A 23,225-nucleotide genomic window follows, 5' to 3' on the forward strand; every position below is an offset into this window, starting at 1 on the left:
GGGGTCTTATCGCAGTGCTTTCTTATATCCAAAATCCAAAAGTAGTTATTAAAATGTTTTTACCAAACATTTTTTACATATTATCTTTTCAGCCTCTCAAGCCAAACACCCCCTTAATCTAGCCGTAAAGAATTACCTTTTCAATTGAAAGGTATGAGAAAATCTACTATATATAGATGGTACAATTTTTTTAGTGTTGTTTTCGATGGCGAATCTAGAACTAAAAACTATTTGGTTTTTTTTATGTAAATGAAACTAAAAAAAATATGAAATTGTAAAAAAATACGAGTGATGGCGGGTCAGGTTGTATGTGGGTCGGTTCTATTGGAGATAATATTGGAAACAAACCACCGCCATAAATATTTTCATATGGTAGTGAAAGTTGTTGTAATTTACCTTAGATAGCTACGTGTCTTACTTTGTTTCCATTGTATTATTTATTGTATTTATTCTCCAATCTCAAGGGAAAATTGAATGTGGTGAATTTTAATCTCAAGGGAAAATTGAATTGTTCGTTTCCTCTCTTCACGGTTCATCACCTGCTCCTGTAGCTTTCACTGCTCGTCACCATTCTGCCACTCAGCAACCCACTCGTGGTAGAGGCAAATCTGGTAGGTTTAATAACCGAGGTAGCCACTCCTCCTGAGGTCGAGGAAAAAGACAGCCACATTGTCAATTATGTCGTTGTGAAGGTCATTATGCAACTTCTTGCCCAGATCTTCAAAACTATGCTTAAAGGTCTTCTTCTTCAGCAGCAAATTTAGCTGAGGCTTTTCATGCAGGCTGTAACATAAATGAGTCAACTCCGGACTGGTATGTGGACTCCGGAGCCACGGCTCATATGGCACCGTGAAAAGAGATCCTTGACTCCACAGTTCCTTATCATGGAAATGATAAAGTGACATTTGGAAATGGCAATATGCTTCCTATATCTAATGTTGTGTTGGTTCTCTCTCGGTTAATTCTCATTTAAAATTACAGGATATTCTAATAGTTCCACATCTAAAGAAGAACCTACTTTCGGTTAGCAAATTAACTAACAATTATCCAGTTGACTTCCTGTTTTCTCGGTCTTATTTTGTTATCCAAGATTCGGTCACAAAGGCAATTCTAGCCAAAGGAACGCATAAGGATGGTCTGTATGTTTTCAGTCCCGGTTTTCAAGCTCTTACTACTTTAGTTATCTCTTCACCAAAGGCCTCGTTTGAAACATGGCATAAACGCCTCGGGCATGTTAATTTTGATGTCATTTCGGGTTTAAATAAACATGGATTGTTACATCTTACATCTATTTTACCTAGACCAACTATTTGTTCTTCTTGTGAACTATCAAAACAACATCGTTTACCCTTTTCATTAAATGAAAAGCGTTCATTACGTGTGCTTGATATGGTGCATTGCGACTTATGGGGGCCCGCTCCCGTTGCTTCACGTGATGGCTATAAATACTATGCCTTGTTCATTGATGATTACTTGAGGTTCACGTGGTTCTATCCTTTAAAAACCAAGTCGGTTTTTTTTGAGGTGCTTAAAAGTTTTTTGACTTTTGTCCAAAAACAGTTTGATTGTAAATTAAAAGTGTTTCAAAGTGATGGAGGGACCGAGTTTTTAAACAATCACGCTCGTGATTTATTTCTTGAAAATGGAACTCATCATCAAATGTCTTGTCCATATACTCCACAGCAAAATGGACGAGCGGAACGAAAACACCGACATTTAACCGAAACTGGTCTCGCTATGCTCTTTGGAGCTAATGCTCCTGCCACTTTTTGGGTTGACGCTTTCTCTTCGGCTGCTCATGTTATAAATTGTCTTCCCGCAAAATTATTACAAGACAAGTCTCCATATGAGCTTCTTTTTAATTCGATTCCAAATTTTAACAATTTTAAAATTTTCGGTTGTCGTGTGTTTCCATATTTGCGGCCGTATTCAGATCACAAACTTGCTCCAAGAAGTATTGAATGTATATTCATTGGCTATTGTACTCAATACAAAGGGTACAAGTGTTTGGATCAAAACACATTTCGGGTCTACATCACTCGACACACACGGTTTGATGAAGGGACTTTTCCATTTTCAAAAAGCACTTCCTCATTTGATATTTCTACACTTTTCTTAAGCTCCTATACTGATGCTATTACACAACCCATCATTGAAAAATCCATTCCCCCTAATAACCAGAATACTCCTATCTCATCTAGCCATTGTCCTTCTTGTGTGCATGAAATTACCTCCCCACCTCCCACTACTACATATGATTTTTCACAAAATTCCCAGTCTTCATCTATCCCTTCCACATCTCCTCCACAAAGCCCAAACCCTATGCATACCTCACCACTATTTGACCCATCTTCTTCATCCTTAACAGAGCCGACCTCACCGGTCACTTCTTCTGCAGCTACCACGTCTTCTTCTTTAGTCGGTCCATCTCATCCCATGGTTACTCGGGGAAAAGCCGGTATTGTAAAACCTAAGCATGTCTTTAATCTTCTTGCTATTTCTCCGAATCCTCTACATGTTGTTTTGCTCGCTACCAAAGAACCTAAAGGGTTCAAATCAGCTTCAAAACACCAACATTGGTGTGATGCCATGGCTGACGAAATTAAGGCTCTTCACTTTAACAATACATGGACACTAGTTCCACGTCCAAAAAACGCAAATGTAGTGGGATAAAAGTGGGTATTTCGAACAAAGTATCATGCAAATGGAATGATTGACCGTCATAAAGCTCGGTTAGTGGCCCAAGGTTTCACATAAATTCCCAACTTTGATTTCTCGCACACTTTTAGTCCTGTTGTTAAAGCCACCACAGTCTATGTTGTTCTATCTTTAGCCGTGACTAATCGTTGGCATTTACACCAAGTGGATGTTAAAAATGCGTTCCTAAATGGAGATCTTAGAGAAACAATATATATGGAGCAACCACCGGGCTATGTTGACTCTCGTAACCTCAACTATGTCTGTCGTCTCAACAAAGCTCTTTACGGTCTTAAACAAGCCCCACGGGCTTGGTTTCAGCGCTTAAGTAACTTTTTAGTGCACCAAGGTTTTCAATGCAATCAAGCCGACACCTCACTTTTTGTTTTCCATCATGGCTCATGTCTCTTGTACTTATTAGTATATGTGGACGATATAATTCTAACCAGAAACCATGAGCACTCCATTAGGTAGTTCATTGATCGGTTACGAAGTGAGTTTGCCATTAAAGATTTGGGGAACTTGAGTTACTTTCTTGGTCTTGAAGTATCATATACATCAGATGGATTATTTCTGAGTCAAACCAAGTATGCTCATGATATACTACATCGACCCGACCTTCTCAACTCCAAACCAGTTGGGACTCCACTTGCCACTCACGATGTTTTAATGAGCACCGGAACAACTTTCCATAATCCCACCCTTTATCAATCACTTGTTGGTGCGCTTCAATATTTAACTATTACTAGACCCGATTTCTCGTATGCTGTAAATCAAGCTAGCCAGTTTCTTCACTCGCCAACTGAGAAACATTTTCAAATGGTCAAACGGATCTTTAGATATGTGAAAGGCACTCTTGCTCACGGACTCCATTTCTCTCATCCTACAAAATCGACACTTGTAGGTTACTCTGATGCCGACTGGGCTCGCTGTATTGAAACTCGACGTTCCACTTACGGGTATTCAATCTTCTTTGGTGGAAACCTCATCTCCTGGAGTGCCAAAAAACAGCCTACCGTTTCCCGTTCTAGTTGTGAGTCTGAATATCGGGCAATGGCTAACACCGCATCTGAACTCATATGGATTACTCATCTATTACGTGATTTAAATGCCTTGCCATCTACCCGTCCCACCTTATTATGTGATAATTTGAGTGCTATTTTTCTTAGTCAAAATCCGGTAGCATATCGACGGGACAAACACATTGATATTGATTATCACTTTGTCCGAGAACTTGTGTCCTCCGGCAAGCTGCATAAGGAATTTGTTCCGACCAAGCTTCAAGTGGCTGACATTTTCACGAAACCTCTACCAAAACCTCTATTTGAATCATTTCGCAATCAGTTACGTGTTAGTCTGCCACCGGTTCGCTTGAGGGGGGAGGGTATTGGAGATAATATTGGAAACAAACCACCACCATAAATATTTTCATATGTTAGTCAAAGTTGTTGTAATTTACCTTAGATAGCTACGTGTCTTACTTTGTTTCCATTGTATTATTTATTGTATTTATTCTCCAATCTCAAGGGAAAATTGAATGTGGTGAATTTTATCTCACTGTAATAGGTTCTATACTTGGTTATACTTGGTTGTTCAAATGGATCAACAGGTAGCGAGTTTAAATCAATCTTCGTATATTTATGTTGTTGTTCACTATCTTCTTTCTTTTTATAAACTTATGCAAAAACATTCTCGAATAATTGAATAAACAATAATAACTAAACATTGAGCAATGTTCTTATATCAAATACACAATAACAACTCTAAATAATTCTTAAACTGAATGTATATTAATCAAATGTTAATATAAATTTTTTCTGAAGTCTATCAATAGGTCAATAGGTCAATGAGATTGATATTTATTATACAATCATTAATCATACAAAGCCACAAAGAGTTTCAATTTCAAACAAAAAGAATTTTGTAATCTGAAATTGTATAACTTATAAACTTGAAACGAGACTGTTGCCTGAGTGTTGATGGAGAGGAAACCGATGGGCTGGGTTGATGTCAGTTGTCACTAGCCGGCGGGAGGAAGTCGACACTGACGACTTGGCCGGACGGTGACCGGAGCAGTCAATGATCGGTGGATGATGATCAATTTCGAAACAGAGGACAAGCGGACAGTGAGAAACCGAGGACGAGATAGTATATGACATTCGGTTTCTTATTTTATATATATATATATATATATATATATATATATATATATATATATATATATATATATATATATATATATATAGTTTAATGGATCATTGGATGATTGGGCTATAAATTAATAGTGGACTTTTAAATATAAAATATATGGACTGTTGATAAAAAAATTAGGTAATTCCTTTGATAAAAGTAAAATAGGTCCTTATTTTTTTGATACATACCTAATACATCAAAAAGAAAAAAAGGTAGGTCCTAGGACTTACCTTCTCCCTCTTTGCCTACGCCACTTGATGCTTTTTCACATCCTTTGACAATTTTTTTAGATCCATTATTATTTGAACTATGGGTGTGCATTAAACCACATAAACCACCTGCACCGCACCATATTGCACTGCAAAATGCGGTTTAGATATTCAGCGTTGCGGTTGCAGTTTGTAACTTTTTGAAACCACAATATATCGTGCAATTTATGGTTTTTAATTGCGGAACCACGGTTCAAACCGCACCGCACCACACAACATACACAAACTTTTATATAAAGTGACGTTAAATTAATAAAATGTAAAATAAAGTTTTATATATAATAATAATTATTAATTAGTCAATAATTATGTAACTAATAAAAGTGACGTTACCGTGGCGAACACATGATCTTTAGGTAGTAGCGACATCGATAAAATAGTAGTTGTACTTATATGTATATTCGTTGCACCTTAATAGAAAAAATTATATAATGGGGCTGAAGCGTAGTACTTATATGTATATTCATTTTAAAGTCTATTTTTTAAAGAATTTTAATGCGGAATTTGTTCCCAATAATGTGATAATATTATTACAACACATTTCCGAAGAAATACGTTTCATTAATAATTTCGGGATGTCATTGTCAATACAGAAACATAAACATAACGAAAATATTACAGACTTTACAATATTTAATGACTTATATTTCCTTTATTCTCTCATCAGATCTAAACATCAAATACCTTCGTATCGATACTTGTGATACAAAGAAACTGAATGGGTCAGGTTGGTAAACCTAGTGAGTACATAAGGATTTCAATCCGACAATGTTATAACGTATATATCTTAAAACGTGCAATATCATTAATGCAAATATTTCACATACAAACAATCTACTCCATCCCGTCGATCCCCGCATTTCAATCCTATACAACGACATAATCCATACTCTCAGATTTTAGAAATGAATGGTTTTACCTAATCCATACTCTCGGATCAGGAATAAATGATTATATCTAATCCATACTCTTGGATCTGGAATGAATAACTGAGTCTAAACCATACTCTCAGACGAATGACGATGCCTAATCCCTATACTCGAACTAGGGATGTCAGAGTTCTACTCTCCGTCCATGCCTCGTACGTACTCTTAAGAAGATGCTACCTATTACACTTAAGCCTCATTGTAGCTCTTTATCCCATCTCTTAGTAAGACTACAATGCTTAACTCCTAATACTAGCTCTGCTTAGGCAACATTATCCTACTTCAATGTATATGGAGTATTTAGGTATTAATAAACTTTTATGCTTCTCTCTAATGATGCTTATATTATTATTGTAATGAAATAACACACACACACACACACACACACACATATATATATATATATATATATATATATATATATATATATATTAACACATATAGAATCGTATTTGGTTCGCATATCATATAATATTAAATATGTTATTAACACATATTCCAGGCAATAAGCATACAACTCACATATAAACTCCTTAATAGATACTTAATACATTAACTAATACTTATATTAAAATCATGATCATGAAAGAGACTATGCACTCATTTGATAAAGTGATGACTGGAAAATTGGGCAGCACTTCGCTTCAGCACTTGATTTTTACTTTGATGTGATCTAGGTTCAATTATCACTAAGTCTTGGTTTATTATTTTCTTACGATTAATTAATAGTTTAGATTCCTCAATAGTCTCAATGTCTACTGATCTATAGCTGAACCAGGCATGATCATATCAGATGTAGGGTTTGTTTGGTATAAAGAGTATATTGTTGGGAAATCCCACTTTAAACACCTCACTAAATCTAGCCTAGAAATCATCCCCATAAGTAGATCAATCAGTAATATGACGTTGGAACCACTGACAAATCTTATTTATAAATTCATAACAACGACTATGAATTTTATATATAAATTACACTAAAATAATATAGAGAGTAATTTAACTTACACAAATTCCCTAGGCAAAAGTCTGGAAATTGCACTGACATAACTTCTACTCGAAGGCTACTACTTGTTGGGCACTCAGGGATCACAGGGCTTCGCCGATGTACTAGAAACTAAGGTAAAATTGGCTATAAGTCGAAGAATATCGAGAGAGAAGGCGTGTATGGGTGAGATATGAAAAGCTTATACGGAGGCGGGTATTTATAGCTCGAAAAAGCAATGCGGGTCGCGCACACTGTTGGTGCGCTCTGTGTACTATGTCGGAGGTGGTGACGTGACATTCCTCTAGTGGTGAAACATTTCACATTCTCGTGGGTTGTCGATGCGTACCACACATCTTGTTTGTACGTGTGACTGAACACATATTTATATAAAATTTTAGAAAACTTATATCTTCTTCATATGAGCTTTGTTAATGATAAGTAGCTATCGATGAGATCTACAACTTGCATTTAGACTCCGTCGGCTAATTTTGACTTTATTGTTAAAGTTATATTTTTTAATAGGCTTAGACTGTTAAATTCCGTTAAAAATTCATAACTCTCTCGTCCGGTGTCCGTTCTTGAATGTCTTTATATTGTCAGGTTTCTATTAACGAGATCTTCGATTCTTATTTAGATTGTTTCGGTAACAATTAACCGATCTAAAAGTTGATATTAGTGTTGCACACTGTTACACTGGAATTTAGAAAAATCACAACACTCTTACGGAGTCAGATTTGAACGTTCTCTATATGCACGCTCTCGGTTTATCGACTGCTACGACTTTCGTTTAGATCTCTTAGGCTAAAAAATAATTGATATGTTCATATTTAGTCATATATTTCGTACACTATCTTAATACTTTTAGCTACAATTATGCTTATTTTGGGACATAAGATACTTAATATATTTGAAATCTGTTTTGTAGTAGCAAAGACATGCTCGGGATGAAAAAGAAACAAATGAGGAGCTGGAAGCAGAAAAATGTGAGCCAAGACATTTGAAGGCAAAAGAAGACCAAAATCCTGAAGCCAACGACGTGGTAAATGGAAGATCCGCGATATATAAGTTGACTTGGAGAATACGGGGTTTAGTGGAAGACCATGACGTGATGCCTATTTATCACGTTGTGGTGATCAGTTTTATGGAAATTATATATATCCAAACATTAGGTCGAATGGGAGGACTTCTGGTTGATTTTCTGAGGAGGATTGCTACTAAAACCTTTTGGAAAACCCTTGGAAGATCAGAATTTGATTGGAGCTCAAGAATTGAAGAGATCTAAAAGAAGTCTACATAGATCAATTCGATTTGCTAAGTATTACTCATGTCTAGTCTAAATTGCATTGATTTTATGTGTTTTTCTATTATTATAAGAGGTTAAAAAACCTTATACTTCTGTCTGGTGAAGATTAACTGATCCGTATGTGTTGATCTCGATTTATGGATGATATATGTTGATTTTAATTGTGTTTGATAATTAAAATTCTAACATGTTGAAGTTCTAGTTTATATTGCTTAATAATCAAGTTCTGTGTGGTAGAAGATCAATCTAGTTGCATGAAATTGATACCTAATTGTTTATGATCATTTAATAATTAGAGCTAGGGTTAATCACATCTTAGATCAGGAAGTTAAAGTTAGTAAATTTAAATATGTTAAAGAGAATAATTAATCTTAATTTGTGTTTGGTTGCTTAACTTGATCACAGGAAAGTAACTATTAGATTTATCATTCATAGTCCAATTTGTGCTTATATCTATTTCGTGTTTTACATGTGCTTGACCATTGCATTGTAATTCATAAATTGATTCATCTAGGTATTTGATCATAATAACTAGGTAATAAATTGGTAATCAACAAAATATATATTCTATCCACTATAAATCAACCATAGGAGAAGGGGAAATTGGATCTGAACAGAAGTACTCTTTAACTCTTGAAGTAAAATCATTTTTATTTGCTTGTTTAGTTGTTAATTTGGTTGTAATTTGAATTACGTTCTTATGATCTTGCAAAATTAATAAAAAAACCCCACTTTAAGGTTATTTATCCTAAATAACATTCTATCAGAAAATGATTTTTAACGCTTATTGTCTCTAAATTAATTACCCCGAATCTGCGGGCGTTACTATATATATATATATATATATATAGAAAAAGTGAATATACCCTAGAATGTATATATGCTTAAGTACCCAAACTCACCATACTACGTCGTTTTTCTATCATATATGCATTGTAATTGTCCGAATTGTAAGAAAATTTAGGGTTTGTGGTGGAGATCTGGATACTGACTTGGATCGTGTTATCAATTTCCGAACTGATATTTCTACTCTATGCCTGGGTTACAAGAAATTCAACCTAGGATAATCTCAGTGGACACTTACGTTTCTAGGCACAGAAAACGTAAGCCAATATGCTAGAAGATTTTGTGAATGTATGATGAAAAAATAGAGCTTAAGATCGTAACCCTCTTTTGTAGAGGAAGAGTTATTTATATATATTAAACAAGATTAGGGTTTCATTAGGGTGGGGCCATCATTAGTTGCTTTGGAAGCAAGTAATGTTAATCCAGATTTGATGAGGATTTAGGGTTACCAAAACTAACGAGTTTCGTTAGTTTTACCATAATCACCCTCGAGAAATTGAATTTTCCACTATGTTCCCATATGTAAAATTCGGTAAGGTTTTGGGGAACTGCCCCAAACCCAGCGGGACCCTAGCCAGGGGCTATGCCCCTTGTACCCCGCTAGGGGCGCTGCCCCCAGACCCCCGACTAGTTGTCGAACCGGCTTCTAATTCGATCTTATACATGCGTGCACTCCGCACAAACTCCGTACATATATTAGAGTACAAATTATGAAGCCACTTAGCTCACATGTTAGTTTCAATTACTTAAAATGACATGGTGACACTAAAATCACCAACACGAATTTCTTAAAATTCAACTCTAACTTGATTTACTTCCAAAATTGTTATAAATTTCACCATTATCTTCCTCTTACATCAAATCTTTTCTTCAAGCACCTAGCAGACTAAATATATGATAGTTTAAATGAAATTTAGAGAAATATAATTGTGAACTTTCTAATTTTATTTGGAAGTAAATCAAGTTAGGAGTTGATTTATAAGAACTTTGGACGATTACAATGCATATATGATACAAATATGACTTAGTATGTTGAGTTTGGGTACCTGAATACCTTTTAGGGTATATTCACACACACACACACATATATATATATATATATATATATATATATATTAGATTATAAAATGAAAAATATAAAAAAGACGTAAAGTGTGGGATGATATATTACATTGATTATATTTAAAAGATAAAAAAGAAAATCGTAAATATTATGCAAAATAAAGTTTCAAATAATATATAAAATAAAGTTTTATATAATGTTGTTTACATTTAGTATTTAATAACTAGAAATGCCATCTCAATTTGGGTTTAAGAAGTCAAAGTGGTTTTCAATTTATAAAATATGGTTTGACCTTTAAATCGGGTGTGAATAACGACACCCTCTAGTACCCTGAATTTCAAAAAATCATTCCACCATGTAGATCTAGCCGGTAGGCGTCCTCCCTTCCAAAGACTGGTGCCTTAAGTTTACGAAAATCTCTTAACTCCAAGTCTCTACACATGTTTTCTTTTGGTTGTTTTTTTATCCTCAGTTGCCCCTCAACGGTCTTACATGTACCAAAATCAAAGACCAAAAGTCTTTTTTCGTCATTGTTCAACTTTTGGCCTTCCACCTCCGTGGCCAAGCTACTAACAACTTGCAAAATTTCCCCAAATTGTAATGAATTTTCTTTCCTAGAGAGCTCTACTTCTTCATGGATTTTTATCACTTTTGACTCCAAGTTGGCAATCTTGGTGGTATTTTTTATGTGGACATCTTGAACCTACTTGCTCCGATAACAAATAATACGTTTCAGGTCCCAAACCCAAAAATTAAGGTTTGGCGGTTGCCTGTAATTCGAGGAACATGGAAAATTCCGAAAGTCTGTGACTTCTCTTATTATTCACGTAAAAAAACATAAATCAAAGCCCTATTTATAAAGTCCAGTTAAAACCATACTTACCAAAAATAAAACAAACATATAAATACGTCTTTAAACTTAATTTAAATAAATAAAGCCTTAGGCCTTATCTCCCCTTATTTGTGTCTCTGATAAACCCGCCCAAAACGAGTAGCAACAACATGCGTATCAATGTTATACATATGCTTTTACGAAACTAGGGGTTGTAACCTACCAAAATTTACAAAGATATATATTTTTTTCATATAACAGATTAACTAACTAAACCTTTATTTTGAAAACCATTGAATAACATTTGATTTGTTGAAAACCATACATAACCAGAGTTAAGTTTACAAAAATGCGGAAACGACTATCTTCGATGCGTGTGTATAGTCCCGCCGAGCTCTTCCCATGAACGACCTACAAAATATTTAATCCAAAACTGTAAGTATAAGTCGTAGTGAGTTCCATAGTATACCACATATTCCACCATACATACAATGCATCCACATACAATTCTCAACTCTAGCATTGAGAAAATAAAACTCCTATCCACATAGATGTATCATATGCAATAGACCCAACCCAAGAGTTCAACTCACATAGCAAGCCCCACCCAACCATACGTAACGGACCCCAACCAAAGAGTAAACGGGCCCAACGTAGACTCCACTGTCATAAGCCATATCCTGGTCTTCCGTACACTGCTAGGGGCAAAATCCTGGTCTTCCATACAATCCACAAAGCCATATATAATCAGGGTTCAGATAGACAATCGAACAAATGATCCACCTTAGAGCGACAATAAGACAAGAACATCACAATAAGGCATTAGACCAAGAGTTCTCAAGCTATCCAACTTAGACTATATAGAACCCAAACTATCACTACCATAGAATCATGTAACATAAACACATAACATATATTAGCATATTAGATATCCTTGACAACTAGCCTTCCCTAGTTACCTTGCCATTGACCACTTATCAATTAATTCCTACGCTGGTAATTCGTACATAATCCTGCTAACTGGACTTCCCCAGTTACCCTACCAACATAACCCCTAACACTATCATATGATCACCATGCAAGACTCTACCAGTCTAGCATATTAAACCACCAAGTGTTCTAAACTGAAAGGAACAACAAATACTTATCATAGACAACTAGCACACTTGTACTCTAACAATAACTCTATCCTACCATGCAAAGGATATTTAATGGGATACGTGGCATAGTGAGTAACTCACCTGATCGCAGAACTGGAGAAACACAACAACACTCTAACTCCTTGCATTGATCAATCCCTCGAACCGACTAACACCAAAACAGATAAATCCTCAATAAACAACCCAAATCCCCCAAGTTTTACACAAGGTTAAACTGGTCAAAAGACAATGCTCAAAGATCCACAGAGTCAACGCCACATTGTGGGCTCTCCTTGACCACGTCGTAGGAACGAAAAGACAAAACAGTCGACATGCAGGACATTTCCACGTCATGGGCTCTACTTTTCCACGTTGTGGCAATGCTAGGACCATATATTCGTGATTCTGAGCACCACCACGTCATGGCAAACCCTAGGCCACGCCGTGGCTTTTGGTAGAATGCCAAAATCTTCATTACGTGCTTAATCCCTTCAAATCAAAGCTCATAACTTCAGATCTAGTTCTTTTTAAGACTCCATCCTAAAGCTAGATCTACAAACCTAAGTCCATTAAGTCCTTAATATGACCCTAACCTGCATATGGACCCAAACTAGCTCCAAACATAATATTTTCTCATTATAAAAAACCTAAGGACCATTTGAGAGTCACAACAAACTCTAGAGTTCCTCAACCTCCAAGAACATTCATAGAAGGGACCATAATAATTTAAAATGAGCTCAAACTTGAAACAAGAAGAACAAAGGTCAAGATGTGAACTTTATACCTCCAAGAACTCAGAAATCTAAAGGGAAAGATGGATCCAAGCTAACTTCTTACCTCCTTGCACCAAAATGAACTTCCTTCTTCTTCAAGTTTCACCAAAACCAAGAACAATGCCTCCAATCAATCAAACAAGCTCACAAGCATGAAATGGGGGCTAGGGTTTCGTTGGGAGGTTAGATACTGAAAAGGATGTCCTAAATCATGAGTTAATGGCTTTAAATATGAAAGAAACCCTAAAAATCATAGGCTTGGGCTGCATCGTTCACCACATCATGGAACTTCTTCATGCTAAGTCATGGTGTCCATCAGAAAACACGTTCTTCATTTGGCATGCCACGTTGTGGCATATGGTTTTCCTAAAAAAACCATGCCTTTGACTCTTCTTTATCATCAACTGATTCATTCTTGGAAACATGTGTTATAGGGGTAAAAACATGCGTTTGGTAATCAAGAATCTGGATATGTCACGTATCTTGTAGGTTCGCTTTATGTATTGGTATTTCTTCTCTATGATTGGGCTATTGAGAAATTCAACTTGAGATATTCTGTGAGGAACACTCAAAGTTTTAGGCACAAAATAGTAAGTACTATTCCAAAAGTATATGGATTGTTAGATTTCTTTAGAGTTCCAAATGAGCAAAATATAAGTATATATACTCATTTATCCGGAATCTGGATAATATCAATGAAAATTACGGAATTTGCAATTAGAAAATGGTTTCTTGTAGAAGCCATTTTACAGGTCAAATATGTTGATATTGTGATGAATGACTTGTATTTGATGTTATAAAATATGTATTATGCATTATAACATGTTTAACTTCATGGGCTTGTTTTTTTTACCACAACATGACATTATATTGTGTTTGGTTGACCAAGATTAGACCGTTGTCAACGTGACAAAAAATCATACTTTTTGTTCTCCAAAAATATGAAATAAGGTTGGCAAAAACTTGCTTCCAGTCTATTCTATCTTTCGTAAGTTCCCTTTTTATTTCATCAATAGAAGATAGCCCTACCAAGTCACATGCGGACAATGTCATTTCATGCAAGAGGTTACATCTTGAGTTTTGCAGTGAAAACGAACTATTTTCATCTTAAAATCAAGATGAATTCTGAGTCTTGATTTTTGAAATATTTGAAAGCAAAACAATGCTAATAACTAATAACAAGTATAATGCGCTGAAAAATAATTTCAAAATCGACACTAGTTTTCTATCCGGAAAGTATTAGGTGTGACCTAAAAAAAGATCTTCCCTTTTGAATTGAATTTGAATTCTGCAGCACATCAAGATTCAGTAATCTGAGTTATCAAGATATCATAAAAACTGGAATAAATATTAATAGCCTCTATATTTGAACGTAATGATCTTTTTACATTTGAACACAACAAAATTCATGATTTGAGATCTTCATTTCCTAGTTTTAAGTTGGATCTCAACAAGGAAACAACATTTATTATCATCTCTAACATAATGAACAAGGCCTTTCATGATGCCAAGAAGTTTCCTAGAAAGATTCAAAGCAAGTCCTTCTTGGGTACCCCATTGTTTTCGGTCTTCATACATGTCTCCGATGATATTTGCAGGCAACCCTGGACCAGGATGAGTCATTCTACAAGAACAAGATAATCCATAAGGGTTAAATGCAAGAAATAACAACATACTTTCATTTATTTATGCATTAAAAGATCTTACATACATTTCTTTTTGTAACACTATTGTAGTTAAAATCTTTCTTATTAAAGCATTGTCCTTTCAAAAGCATAGCCAATTACAACATTTTGCTTTCAAGTTTCTCTTAATAGGACATTATACTTTGAAAGATGTACCCAGTTATGCGGATAACGTTGCTACAATTAGGTAGATTTTGCATGGACTACCCGAATTCATATATACATAAGTGCTAAATGCAAGAACTAGCAACGAACTTTCATTCATTAATGTATTATAGTATCCTCCTTAATTTCTTCCTATTACGTTATTGTAATTTCAGTTTTTCTTATTTAAGGACTGTACTTTGAAAAATCTACCCAAGTATATCATTGTACTTTCATTTCTTTCGATTACAATACTGAATTTCAAACTTTCTTATTAAGGGATTGTATTTTGAAGTATCTACCTAACTATAGCATCGTACTTTCATTCGTTTTGTTATTAGGACATTATATTTGAAAATTTTACCCAATTATAGCAGCAAAAAGAATTTGAAGTAGGATGTTGTAATAAACAAATCAATGGTGGTACGTTTCTATTTCTTGAATTTATCCTTATACGTAGTACCTCCTAAAAGCATTTTGTTTTGGCATCCATGTTTAATCAACTCATTGTCTGATTCAGATTCTTCAAGCCATAAAAAGGAGATAAGCACAGACATAAACTATACCTGAACTGTAGATGAATGAACTCATGCCCATCCTGTATCATCAGTAGTCCAGGGGACACTTTGATCTCCACCCACCCATTCTGTGAAGGTGCATGATGCACAATGCTGAGCAAGAAATCCGATAACACCATCTGCAGCCTAATTTGATCACCAAGAAGAGCAAGCTTTTTCACTTGATCAGGTATTTCATGAACTAGTGGTATATTCTTTTCCTTCAACACAATCATAACTTGGCTCACAATGGCATCTAAAAGATTCTCCATCACAAATGGGTCCATGTTCAGCTTCATGCTGCTGCAAAATGAAAATTTTCACACCATTAACAGTTAAACAGGATGAAAGTGAAAAGGGAAATGTAGATAATGACTATATATTGCATTATAAAAGGTTGTATTCTGAAATATAATAACTGTGTATCAATACTTGATTTAAAAAGTATGTGCTTTGACCTTGAATGTTAAGAGCATGTCAGCCAGGAGAAAGTGCATGCTGCCTGACTAAATGATATTTAAAATTTACTTGAGAAAATGACAACACACTCGTGGAAATAGATGGAAAAAATAAATGAGGGCAAATTTGGTCTTTATGTCTGCATTAACTAAAAAAGAAACACCCATAAATTAGCTTACCAAGTGTTGTCTGGATAGATGATGTGTTAAGAACTATTTGAGAAAACAACATACTTGAGGAAATGGAAGGAAAGAATAAATGTGGGCAATTTGTAAAAAATTAGGACTTAACAAGGAAAACCTTGACCTTCCCTATTCAAGTTTTTCTTTCTGCATTAATAAAAAAACAGCAATATAAAGCTTACCATATCAAGCCTGTCCCCATTAAGTCCATTGAGACAAAAAAAAAAAAAAAAAAAAAACACCTTAGATAATTAAGACTCTTACCCCTCTTCAATACTTCTTATATCCATGTCGTCAATGATGGATGCAATTTGTCTTTCACAAGCAACACTCGTCTCTAGATACTGCTTCTGATAACTGGAAACACCCGAGTTTTCAAGAAGTTTATGAGTGAACTGCAGCCCGTTTAAAGGGTTCTTGATTTCTTGCTTAATGTACGCCAAATTATCACGTTTCAATACAAATTCTCCTTCATCTTCACCAAAAGACACTTGCGGACTAGTCTGCAAGAAGAAAAAACACCCAACCACTTTTCCTCCTTCAGCAACTTTTTTATTTGCTGTCAGATAAACCTCCACAAGATTCCCATCTTTCCCAAAAAATGCAAATGGCATATCGGAGGTATCGTGACCGTTGATTGTTCTATACAACAAAATCGTAAATTTCATCAACGTGTCTTCATCTTTGAGGCGACATAGACCCCCAAAAACCTCCCCAGGAAGCACTTTTCCGATAACTTCATGTCTCCGGCGACCGGAAAGCTCTTCCATGGCGGCGTTCCATTCAGAACAACAGGCCTTCTCATTGGAAGCAAATAAAGGAGGAATTAATGGATTTAGAGTTTGTATAATCGCCTTATAATCTCCTTCCATGCGTACAAATTTATCCATGACAATTTTCTCGGTTGTTACATCTTGGCCCACGAAGCAGACTCCTATTACATTGTTCATGTAGTCCCGGCTTGTGCATGTATTAGCCATGATGTATATAGTGGTGTTGTTTTGCTGATCTGTACCAGCCTTCCCTAGTTCCAGTTCAACATTTTTCTCTTCCTCACCTGTATAAACAAAGCATGTGAGACTAGAACTTGCCATTGTACTCTTTGTAATCATGCCCATGATCTAGTTACTTGCTAATCATGTGTCTTTTAATATATTTTCCGTTTCAAAAAAAAAATGTGAGACTAGAACTACCCTGAGAAGGAGAACTCGGTCAGAAGATAAAAATTGACTTAAGAAGGAGAAAAATTCAAGATATTAATATGTAATATGTATATTGTAAACTTTATCTAACATTCTAACTCAAACTAAAGTAAATGTACCAGATAAACCTATTGGGCAAAATGACTTAGAAGACCATCAAAGTTTCAAATTAGTTTAAAAAGAACCATTCAAGTGTTATATGCTCAAAAAAACACCATCAAACTAAGATATTTGTTCAGAAAACACCAACGAAGTTTATGTACCGTTCAAAAAACTTCATCTCTATGGTTTGGGGTAACTTTCATTTTTAGTCCCTAATTTTTCTTCTCAACTCGGATGGTCCCTATAGTTTAAATTTGTTTCGACTTTGGACCCTGATCGAGTTAAAAGACTAATATACCCCTATTACTTTCATTTAACATTATTTTTATTATTTATTAATTATTTATACAATTTATATTGTTATTTATGATAAATATATCAATTGTATAAATAATTAACAAGTAATAAAAATAAATGTTAAATGAAAGTAATAAGGGTATATTAGTCTTTGGATCAGGGTCCAAAGGCAAAATAAATATAAACATTATGGACCATTCGAGTTAAGAAAAAAAAAGTTAGGGACTAAACATGTAAGATACCCTAAACCATAAAAATGGTGTTTTTTTGAACGGAACATGTATTTCATTGGTGTTTTTTGAACATATACCTTAGTTTGATGGTGTTTTTTGAACATGTAATACTTGAATGGTGTTTTTTGAACAAATTTACAACTTCAATGACCCCCCCCCCCCCCCCCCCCCCCCACACACACACACACACACACACTTTTTACATAAAAAGTTTCAAAAAAGACCTAATAACTAAGTTGCACTATTATGAATGCTTCAATTGAAATTAAGTACATAGATTTTGATAAAAAGATGTACCTTCCAACGCTCTACGGAGAAGATCTTCAACGACTCCGCGTGACGTTTCAAGAATAAATTCATCAATCAAAGACTTCCCCATAGCTTCACTAGCCACCACACCGGTCAACTCTGCAATTTTTGCATTCCATCCATTGATCAAACCAGATCCATCAACCCCAAAGATCGGGACAGACGCCGTTTCAATCAATCTCACCATTTCACATGCAACCGCACTGATTTCATCCATCCCTTGACCTATACTCTCACTTTCTTGACCATATTTCACCACCTTACGACCACCACCACCATTATCGGCATTATCTTGAACCGATGCTCTCATTATCAACTGCAAAGAATGAATCACATTTATCTCAGAAACTTCCCAGGGCAAACTTCGACTCTTTGCCACTTCAAGAAACGCCTTAAAAGAAGATCTTGGATCCATTCTATTACCATCATCTTTTTCCTCGGGATGATGCTTTGCGCCTCCCCAAGTCGTTTCTTTTTCTTTATGTGATCTAAACCAAAACACGAAATCTTTAGAAGTGATTCGTGCGGCAGCCATACCACAAACCGTATCACCAAGCAAAACCGCACTAGGATAACCAGCATTTAACAAACTCTCGGTACTGAACCCCGTTGAGTCCTTATGTTCACTATACAACCAATTAGCTATATCCATAACTTGTGATTCATTTGGAGTTACACCAAGTAACCAAATTTTCCCATTGTAATACAAAGCCGCCCCATCACATTTTACTAAATCCATTATGCTAGGAGACTGAGTTATAATCGAGAAAGGGGAATCTCTTAGTACCATGTCACATAAAGTCGTTTGCATACTGAGAACCCTTTTTTCGGCTTTCTGTTCAGCTAATTGAAGTTCCATATAAAGCTGTAAACCAACCGATTGCATTAGAAACTCACACGCATATCGAAGTGGGAACGGGACATAACGGGGAGAAGAGTGGTGGCATGCCACCAACCCCCATAGCTTCATGGATGCATTGTTATTTACAAGAATTGCCATCACCAAAGACCCGATGGAACCCATGTTAGCCATGTAAACCGCATGGCACCCATGCGGGGCTCGAAGGGTAGAATTAACCAAACATAAAGGTTGCTTTAATTCGTCACTTTGAATCACTCGAACAGATTCCGCACAACAATCAACTATTATCCTTACACGATTCTGTTTGAACAAGAATCGAGCTGCTTGTGGGATGTCTGTAGCTGGATAGTGAATTCCCAAATACGGTTCTAAATCGGATCTTCTAATTTCTGAAACAACTTCACCATGTTCATCGTCATGGAACTTGTAAATCATTACCCTATCATAACCCGTAAGCTTTTGAACTTCTTCTACAACAGTATCACATAGCGCCCCGATATCTCCTCCAGGGAGAGATTGCAGTCTAGAACTTGCTCTAACAACAAGTTTTTGTGATTGAACTGCACCAGCAAGTAATAAGGTGGGATCACTAGAGTTAGCCGGTTCTAAATCAATCACAACACCCACATCAATCCTATGGAGAATAGCATAAAATGGTTTACGGGTCTTTTTAGAATGAACCCAAATCGGGTTTAACAAAGTGATTTCTCTAGAAGCCACTGCTCTTTGTAACGAAATCGAAGAACTTGAGGTGAAAAGGGTTCTAGCATCGATTCCGAGCAGACTTTTGGGCTCATCCGGATTCAAATTCAACACACTGAAGCAGTTTTCACTAAAACTTATAATTCTAAAAGTGGCTTCTTCGATTGCGACCATACAACCAAAAGGTTGAACGAAGCCACCCCTTTGAATTGCTTCTAAATAAGCAGTCATTTCTTTTTCCGCCACATCTTTTGGTGCATTTGTGAGCATATCCGAGTAGTTAAAAGACTTACCAGATCCGACAGAACGCTCAAACTCTGATAATAACCTCGCATCAACACCATACTGAGCCAAGGTGTGGTTGTTATTCGTAGGATTCATGTTGCTTCCACCTGATGATGATGAAGGTGCCGCAGTGGTGTTATGGTTGTTAATGGTTGGCTCGTCTGGCTTTACTCCTCTAATCCCTAACTCCATTTTTGAGCACTTCTATGGAAGCTTTCTTTCTGTTTCTTGATAAAATTGAACTGGGTTCTATGCAAAAGGTTTGCAGATGGTATAGAATCAGCACTCTTGTTGTAAATGATTGAGTTTGTTCTTCAAGTCTCCACATGTTGATTTCATTTGCCACTGTCTTGATCTTCTTAATACCGAATTCTTCATTTCACTTGGCTTCTTCATTAGAATAAACCGGGATTAACTTCAGCAAAAACAGTACAATTTCTTACTGAAAAGATAAAAAAGGGAGAAATACTGGAACTTTATAAAGATGGTGTGGACCAAGAAAAAGGTAAAAGGATTACACAGACGAAAAAGAAGATTCCGAGATAATAGAGGAAGAGAATCACAAATCCATCTGTCACAATCTGTATCTCATTCTTATCAGAACACGAAACTCCTAATTCCAAAATCTGCCTTCCAAAATGCCCATGTTCCGCATATAAAAATGGTTCAGGTGACGTTGGATTGGGTATGAAAAATAGAAGTAAAAGACGAACTGAAAACACGAAAACTGGTGGTTTAGAATAGACATCCGAAAGAGGGGCTGGGTAACATCCAATCTATCCATTTGAAGTAATTTGGAATGTGGTGGGGGAAAGATGACAGGTTTAATAGGCCGCCACACGTGGTACAAAAAAGAAGTGAAAAATGTAAAGATTGGCGTGGCATAGATGGCACCAAGCATTCACCATCTCTTCATGCCACATGTATTTGAAAATTTTATTTTTATAATTAAAACTAGATTATAGCTCGCGTTAAATGCGAAAAATACATAAAAAAACATATAATCGTTTATACATATTGTATAATGATTATAAAAAAATATATGGTTATTGGTATTATTGAAATGTATAGAAAATACATTGAAAACGATAAATATATATAATCATTGAAAAATCTCTTTGTAGACATCATTTTTTGTTTTATTAGTTGAACGACTTTCCTCGTCTCATATAGTTATGATATTTATATATTTATAAGCATTTTAATTAGATGTTCCTTGCATAATAATGTTACATAATTTAAACATATATTGACAACCAATATACCGTTTTTTCTATTGCATTAAATATTGATAACTATATCATGTATTCAAATAAAGTTATGTAATATAATTTATAAAATGTTAAATGTTATATAGATTTAATTTTAGTATATCATCAATGGAGATTCTTTTCTAAATCATGATTGGTTTATTTTAAATTGATTATAAATATAAATGCTAGCTTTTATGTTTGTTCTTATTTATTTAGTGTTCGCAAGAACTTTGCATTAGTTTTAGCGCAACTGTGAATAATTTTAGTATATCATCAATGTAATTTGATATATCTGTCAATTATATGAAATATCAAATAATGACATTTCATTACTATTGTGATAATTTAATTTATATATTGTATTTTCACTAATCTTAACGTTCTTATTTTTTCTAATAACCGTAACGCTTTTACTAAATGTACTTTTTACAAATCTCCTAATATCTTATAATTTTTATCTTACTTTATAATTTTTCATAACTATGTTATTTTCAAGATTAACTGTTTTAATAGTGTTTTTTTTTTTTTCAGTCTATTCAATTTTATATTTCATTGTACAACATCATGGTTTTGTATGTGTTCTGAAATTTCACTTTAAAAATGCTTAATGTTTACACCTTGATATTAATTTTTTTTGATAAACTCATGTAATAATTATGGAATATATATATCTCGTTTTAATTAACATTCACTTCCTTTATTATATCAAATTCCTCATTAAACGGATACACTTTTGGAAAATAATAATTATAATAGGGCAGCATTATCTAAGACGTAAATGTTTGATATACTTTTGGAGAAAAAAAACCAGGATCATTAAAAAAAATTTATATAAAGAAAATACAAATTTAAATTTGTTGAAATTATGGATGAAATCACTGGCGAAAATTTATTTTGGAGGGAGTTGTATTTTGTAAGGTATAATAATATTACAAAATTTGAAATATCTATATTTGTTGTGTAAATTAATAAATTTTATTGTTACTATACAAAGATAAAAAAGTAGGTTGATATGATATACAAAAACATAATAATTTCAATGATATTTTAAAATCATGCCAAAATTAACCGGATTCTTATGACATAAAAATTAAAAAAAAATCATAATCATCTCTAATATATAAAAGTAACATTTTCATAATTAATGTCAGTTCCCAAGATAGTTAAATTTTGTTTTGTTAAAGGTACCTAATATCTTTTCATGTTTATTTGAAAAGTTTCAGAAAAGTAGTTAACCGATTTCATGTAATTTGTGACAAAGAAAATCGAAATATATGAATACATACATTTGATATAGGAACAAAAAACAATCGAAAAAAATATAAAAAGCGAAAGAAGGTACTGACCTTCTAGCGCACAAGAGCAAATGTTTATAGCAGAAAATGATGATGGAAGTTATAAGCAATATTAACGATGTTGTAGGAGAATGTTTGAAAAAAAGAAACGATTGAAAATAAATGTGAGTCGCGGATTCAATGATGAATCGTATATGTATGTGATAATTTGAATATGATTTTTCGGTATTAATAATTTCCTAATAAAAAAAGATTTTATATTAATGGTTTACTAATATAAACGGATTTATATTAATGGTTGATATTAAGGTCTTGATTGAAATGATTTGTTAGTAGTACGTTTTTAAAATTGACCATATTAAAATCTTCATAACCGAAAATTCAATATGTAACATATGGAAAACTTCTATTGGAATTAAATACATTCCATTTCAACGAATATAAGTTATTGATTGATGATTGGAAAACATTTATTGGAATTAAATACATTCTATATGGGGAAGATGATGTCAGCAATTTGATCTAAGGGTGGAAAAAATAAGATTGAAATACAATCAATGGTCCAGATTATTTAAGATGATGTCATAAGGTTTCTCTTTTAGTAATATTTAAGATTGATTTTATTAATAACT

The 23,225-nt window shown here is 34.5% G+C and overlaps 1 protein-coding gene across 1 annotated transcript; it reads right to left on the reverse strand.

Moving 5' to 3' along the window:
• Window positions 1-14,353: 14,353 nt before the first annotated feature.
• Window positions 14,354-20,839, reverse strand: LOC111906599 (phytochrome E). The gene is made up of 4 exons (XM_023902356.3): window positions 18,185-20,839; window positions 16,318-17,110; window positions 15,422-15,715; window positions 14,354-14,650 (listed from the first exon to the last, which is right to left on the reverse strand). Exons 1-4 carry the CDS (start codon window positions 20,235-20,237, stop codon window positions 14,449-14,451), a joined length of 3,342 nt encoding a protein of 1,113 aa, XP_023758124.1. The 5' UTR covers window positions 20,238-20,839; the 3' UTR covers window positions 14,354-14,448.
• Window positions 20,840-23,225: the final 2,386 nt, after the last annotated feature.

This window comes from Lactuca sativa, chromosome 7 (genome assembly GCF_002870075.4).
Source record: "Lactuca sativa cultivar Salinas chromosome 7, Lsat_Salinas_v11, whole genome shotgun sequence".
NCBI lineage: Eukaryota > Viridiplantae > Streptophyta > Magnoliopsida > Asterales > Asteraceae > Lactuca > Lactuca sativa.

Coding starts and splice junctions, on each gene's coding strand:
- LOC111906599 (XM_023902356.3), bottom strand. CDS start 20,237: ATGGAGTTAGGGATTAGAGGAGTAAAGCCAGACGAGCCAACCATTAAC. Junction 15,716..16,317: donor ATAAGAAGTATTGAAGAGGG/GTAAGAGTCTTA, acceptor TTCATTTTGCAG/CAGCATGAAGCTGAACATGG. Junction 14,651..15,421: donor TTCATTCATCTACAGTTCAG/GTATAGTTTATG, acceptor TTGTTCTTGTAG/AATGACTCATCCTGGTCCAG.